General features: G+C 38.4%; 1 protein-coding gene across 1 annotated transcript; it reads left to right on the top strand.

Moving 5' to 3' along the window:
• Window positions 1-2,691: 2,691 nt before the first annotated feature.
• On the top strand, window positions 2,692-4,257 carry LOC116181405 (facilitated trehalose transporter Tret1-like). The gene is made up of 2 exons (XM_031501765.1): window positions 2,692-2,740; window positions 2,798-4,257. The coding sequence occupies exons 1-2, from the start codon at window positions 2,698-2,700 to the stop codon at window positions 4,069-4,071; spliced, it is 1,317 nt and encodes a 438-aa protein (XP_031357625.1). The 5' UTR covers window positions 2,692-2,697; the 3' UTR covers window positions 4,072-4,257.
• Window positions 4,258-6,658: the final 2,401 nt, after the last annotated feature.

Here is a 6,658-nt window from a genome sequence, read left to right as displayed (position 1 = left end):
TAGGCATGGGAATTTTTTTCGATATATCGATAGGTATCGATAGTTATCGATATATCGAATAACAATAGGTAGAGCTAAAAAATCGATATATCGATAGATCGATAACTATCGATATATCGATACTTATCGATATATCGATAACTATCGATATATCGATACTTATCGATATATCGATACCTATCGATATGTCGATAACATATCAATATATATCGATATGTCGATAACTATCGATATATCGATATGTCGATAACTATCGATATATCGATATGTCGATAACTATCGATATGTCGATAACTATCGATATGTCGATAACTATCGATATGTCGATAACTATCGATATGTCGATAACTATCGATATATCGATATGTCGATAACTATCGATATATCGATAACTATCGATATATCGATATGTCGATAACTATCGATATGTCGATAACTATTGACATATCGATATGTCGATAACTATTGATATATCGATATGTCGATAACTATTGGTACGATAAAATTATGTTATTGTTGAGATTTCAACGAGCGCTACTATTTTTATTAATAAAATCCATTTTCGGGTTTACTCTCGTGTAAATTTACTATTTTTAGTTGCTCGACGTTTCGGAAACTTAACTTTGCTCCCTTTCTCAAGAGAAGCGCTACGTCACATCATCATCCATGCCAAATAAACGCAGTAATAAAATCTTTAGAAAATAGATCTTTTCGTCTTACTGACGATTGCTCAAAAAAAGAAGCACTTCAAAAACTTGAACAAAATGTTGCATCAAAATGGCTACTCTTTAGATAAAATAAAGAAGACAATCAAAGGGTGTAATCATGGCCTATGTATCGGTATCTGATTGATGGTTACAGAGGACCAGTCACAAAAAAACAGAAAAAGCTAAGAACACTTCAAATTTAGATATACAGTTTCAATTGATTGACATTTACGAAATCTAACAAAAAACTCTTGATAAAGGTAGCAAAGAAACGTCGAGTAACTATTAATCACTTTTAGTCCTTTACACGAGAATAAACCGGAAAATGGATTTTATTAAATAAAACTCGATAAGATAACTATCGATACGTCGAATATTTCTCTCAAATGACACGTGCAATTACCGCTTAATTACAGCGGTAATTGCATTGTATAAAGCTAAGTACCCAATACTTATATCGATAGGTGAAAACAGTTATCGCCCATCCCTAGCGATAACTATCGACATATCGATATATCGATAACTATCGATATATCGATAACTATCGATATATCGATAATATCGATATATCGATAACTATCGATATATCGATAACTATCGATATGTCGATAACTATCGATATGTCGATACCTATCGACATATCGATAACTATCGATATATCGATAACTATCGACATATCGATAGGTATCGATATATCGATAACTATCGATATTTCGATAATTATCGACATATCGATAAGTAAAATATATCGATAGGTAAGTACCCGATACTTATCGATAGGTGAAAACAGTTATCGCCCATCCCTAGGTAGAACCTGGGGGTTAATACACTACAAGTGCAAAATTAATTAATTAAAATTGAGGTAGTTTGCACGAGGAGGATATGGTGTTGTGAATTGTGCACTCCCTACCAAACCGTCAAAACATTTTCCAGATGCGTTGAGTTTGAGTTTTTCGGCTTAATGAGGCGGACAAAATTTTTTAGCGGGAACTCCATCAATTTTAAAACTGATACATATGAACATAACACACCGCAACAATTTCATCGCTTTCGGATGATGGAAACATTTTCATAAAAAAATCAGTCATCAATAATCTTTCACATGTTGAGTATCACCTTTCAGTTAAAAGTGTGAATTTTCTGTGCAAAAGATAAAACTTGCAAAAGTTGATTCTAAGCTTTACCATATTCATTCTTGCGATTAAGTGAAATTATCAATTATAATATCACAAGAGCATACAAAATAATCGATTATACTACCGAATAACGAGACGAATGATCCGAAACACCACGAGACCGAAGGTCGAGTGGTGTTTCAACGAATTATTCGTCGAGTTACGAGGTAGTATAAAAATTATTTTGTAATGCTCGAGTGGTATTCGACACGATTATATAATGAATAGAATTTTATTTTGACAGTTATTGTTATTGTCATCAAATATAGTGTATACTAGATTTATGACTTTAAATGACATAGTGAAAACACCAAATCGATTATATCACGTCGTCAAGGGTATAATCGCTTATTAATGCATTGGTATCTAAGGAAAGTGGAAGTTTTGATTGGCTCAATGTCGTATGAATGATATAATCGTTTTTAACCGTATACTATGGATTCAAAAATTTTGCGGTTGAAACGTTTCACATTTGGAGAATCCATTTTTAGTTGAAACTTTGGGTTGGTTTGAAAGACTTGAACCTTTGATCTCCGTCCTGTAAAGATATATCATAAATAATCGTTTTTAACATTATCTCAATTTAAGTGTATAGATTCTCAATTAGAATTACACTCTTGATCAAAATTGGAGACGTATTTGATTATGGAACAATAGGAACCCACCGCTCGGAATCGAAAACGTTCAAGGAAGTCAATCAATTCCCAAGATTAAGATTATCTTAATTATTAGCGTTCGAAAACCGCAACTCTACCGATACTGCCGGTGAGCTGTTATTATTATCGTCCACAGTTTGAGTCAAAAACGAGACAAACATGCTAAAAGGGCTCTCCCTGCAGTATTTCGTGGTCGGATCAGGTACTCAAAAAGACCATTTTAGGCCGTTAAATCATTCGTTCTTTCTCTCGTTTGCAGTGTTCCTCAATATGATCAACAGCGGACTGCATGTCAGTTGGACATCGCCCTTCTTGTCCCAGTTGGAGAGCGACCCAAATGTGGGACTAACAAAGGATGGCGGTTCGTGGATAGCGGTCGGGTTTACGATAGGGGGAACGATGGGTGCAGTGATTTCTGGAGGGTTGATAGAGGCGCGCGGACGAAAGGGGGCTATGGTGGTATCGGCCAGTCTGTCAATTGTGTCCTGGTTGGTTCTGGCAACCGTGCGATTGGGTTACGGGTTGTTTTTGGGGAGGTTAATTGCGGGTATCGGTAACGGAATCGCCTCGGTCGTAATTCCGGTGTATCTAACGGAAGTGTGCGATTCACCCGTCGGACGAACTTCAACGTCTCTCCTGAACACTCCATTTTTTATTGGTGCCTTAGTGGTAAACGTATCGGGGTACTGCTGGAGTTTAACTGTCGTGTCTCTTTTCTGTGCTTTTCTACCGCTAGCGTTTTTGGTGATGTGCCAATGGTTACCCGAATCACCAGTGTACCTAGCAAAAGTGAATGCTTCCAATTTGAAGGAGGTGACCTACCAAATTAAGGGACAGGGAGACGCTGAGCCGACCACATACCCACATTTCCCATTCAGTAGGTTGTTCACCGATAAAGCCTATCGCAACTCCCTTATTATGTGCATGGGGGTAATTGTTGTGCAGCAGTGCAGTGGAATCGTGCCGCTTATGTTCTACACCCAAACCGTTCTTTTCGAGAACATTGAAGATCTGCCCCCCGTTACGTTTGCGGTAATTTTTTACCTGGCCCTCATTGCGGTGTCAATTGTGCCAACCATTGCCATCGGGCAAGACGATCGCCTCCTGAAACCACCAGTGATTGGTGTTGGTTTGTGCTTGCTAATGGAAGGCATCTATCTGTACGTCGTACATAAACACTTGAGCACGGAAATTGGGTACCCATGGGTAAAAATGGGGATAATTCTATTTTTTGTTATTTGCTATTGTCTGGGCTTGCAGACGGTACCGTTCACGTTGATAGACATCCTTTTCCCAATACATGCCAAAGCAGCAGCTACTTGCGTCTGTGTCGGTTTCCTAAATTGTGTGGCATCGGTAATAGTTAAACTTTTTCAGTTCCTTTTTGACAACCATGACATGTACGTCCCGTTCGTTATGTGCGCAAGTTTTTCTTTTGTAAGTCTGGTGTTTGTAACTTGTTTCATCTCTCGGGTGAACCGTGGAGAAGTAGGGAGTGATCTAGAACTAAGAGAAAACGTAGTCCCAGCGTAGCTGTTGCTGTGTCTTTTGATGAGTACTCGTGTCGTGTAACTAGATGGAAACCAAAGAGTGTATTTAATAATAGCTCGTTTATTTGAATTGAACACTACAGGCTGACTGCCTCGAAACGTCCATCGAAATCTGCCACCCGGTAGTAAGTGAGACGAAGCTGCCTCTGTTACTACTAAGGCAACTGTTTTAAATAAAAGTCGATAAACAACACCTGCTTCTAGTTTTCTTTACTACTACGCCCCATCGTTTCGGCAAAGAGTACCCATAGTTACTCTTTGGTTTCGGTACCGAATAATTGCGTGGTTAAATTCAATCAATAGATGGAGCCACCTATCAAATCACATCAAAAGCTACGAGGATCTTTCAACAAGTCAATAAATGCTTCATAATGGAGAAAATAAATCGTTACAACCGTGTCCACTACGCGAGATCGTACACCAAGAACGAATGCCTCTCCAAAAATTCCCGGAATGATCCCTACTATCCACGCGTCCAGTAATTAAATTGAACCATTTGTTGTTAACAGACAATACCAAGGTTGTTATAAATTTTATATGGGGTTACGATCAGGATTTAAGAATCTCACGAATAATTACGAATACAAGATCCTCAATTTCTAGCCAACAGGATGTCCCAAGACATTTTTGGAAGCTACGAAATCCAGAAAGAAAATTTTGGAAGTGAAAAAACACAATATGAACAACCAAGATTAAATCAGGGAAAATTCAGAGACGCTAATGAACCGGAGATCCAGCAACTGGAGACATTAATCAAAGTTGAAGAGAATTGAAGGAAATAAATGGATGAAAATTGTAAAACTTATATTTTTGTTAATTTTTTGAAGAGAATATCTAAAAGGGGTTGGAACGGAGTTTACAAGTGGCTCAAAGGGAACACTAAAAGACGATTAGAGAGGAATTAACTTTCTATGAAAGAAAATAGAAGGAATGCTTGAGGAAATACGACAAATAGCACCAATCAAATTAGAAAAGACAATGACCAGAAATTAGAGACGGTCGCCTAGAAATCTAAGCAGTTCAGGCGGAAATTAACCAGAAGCAAAAGAAAACCTAATGCGACTAATGGGAAGAAAAAGTAAAAACTCACACTACCAGAATTGCAAATAAATTCGAAGACCAAAAGACATGAGAAGAATGGGAAGTGACAAATGTAGTTGGAGAAATCGAAGAGAGAGTTAAGGAAAATAAAGAAAGAATTGACAATTTTCACGACTTTTTACAATGTTCGCCAGAGGATAGTACCTATCCAAGGTACGATACGAATCCGACTATGGACGTATCGAAAATACAACCGAAACGTCAATTATGTGGACCATGTCAGATCAGCAAGACGGCATTTGGAGCAAGAGGCAAAACAGCTAATTACAACCCTGGAGCGCGTTTAAAGGTGAAGCTTTCAGGCAATAAGGCACAATAAGGAAAACCTACAAAGAGATGAGACCTAAAATAGAACAACCAGCAAATACAATGGGTTATACGAAGGTTCTTGGTTCTGAACCAGTTCAGGGTCACTCGCCACCTGGTGGCGACCTTAGAAAGTAGGTCAAGGTGACGTTCAAAGTTCGCCTCCATGTGGTGGTGACCTTGGAAAGTAGCTCAAGGAGAATGGACACTTGCTCCCCCCTCCCTTCTCCCACTACCGTGGCAAGTGTGTCGAGGTTTCAAGTTCACATTTTTGGTCTCATTTCGTTTTCAATGTCAAGTGTCATATTTCACTTTCAAATTTACCGGGCTGGTTCTTGGCCACTTCAAGGTCTCTCCGGCACCTGGAGATGACCTTGAAAAGTAAGTCAAGGTGAATAAACATTTGCTTTTCTCTCTTCCCTTTTCCGGGGTTTTCAAGGTTAACTTTTTTGTATCATAGTTCATTTCCAAGGTCAAGTGTCATATTTCAATTTCAAAATCACTTTGTCGGGTGTAGTATTCCATTTTGAAGGTCAACTTTTTGGTCTCGCATTTCATTTCCAAGGTCACATTCGTCTCCTGGTGGTAAGGTCGCTTTCGCCCTCCAAATCGTTTAAATTTCCTCTCGGTTGATGAGAATGAAAGTTCAAAGGCTTCTCCCACCTGTCCCCCGCCAACCGATCATCATGCTCAGGTGTCAAATTCGAGGACTCTCATTTATTCTAAAATGTTTCTTGGGGAAGCTTTGAATTCATTAAGTTAACTTTCATAATTACTAAATATGAGTCTCGTACAAACACAGAAACTATAGAAATCAGTACCAAGCAGAGAACAATAACGAAAATAATCAACAGAGTAAAGGAATTAGAAGAAAGGTTAGCTGAAACGCAAGATCTTCTTAGAGTACAAGAGGAAAGATCCAGAGAGGAACATGTCGCAGTATGAGGACTAAGAAGAGCAAATCGCTATTTTTGTACAACGGTACCTAAAAGCCCAAAGGGAATCAACCTTACTGCCACACATAAACGAAACAAGTATAAATTGTGCACAGGTCTGGAGCAGATAAAGCGCATTTTTTTAACCGAAATAGCTTTTGTTTTGACATCACCAATGGATATATTTCTTGCAGACGTTTCAATCGCCCTTTGTGAGTACCCTCTTCC

Source organism: Photinus pyralis, unplaced genomic scaffold, assembly GCF_008802855.1.
Source record: "Photinus pyralis isolate 1611_PpyrPB1 unplaced genomic scaffold, Ppyr1.3 Ppyr1.4_LG9, whole genome shotgun sequence".
NCBI lineage: Eukaryota > Metazoa > Arthropoda > Insecta > Coleoptera > Lampyridae > Photinus > Photinus pyralis.
Note: the sequence above shows the minus strand (reverse complement) of the source record. Positions and strands in the feature narration are given on the sequence as shown.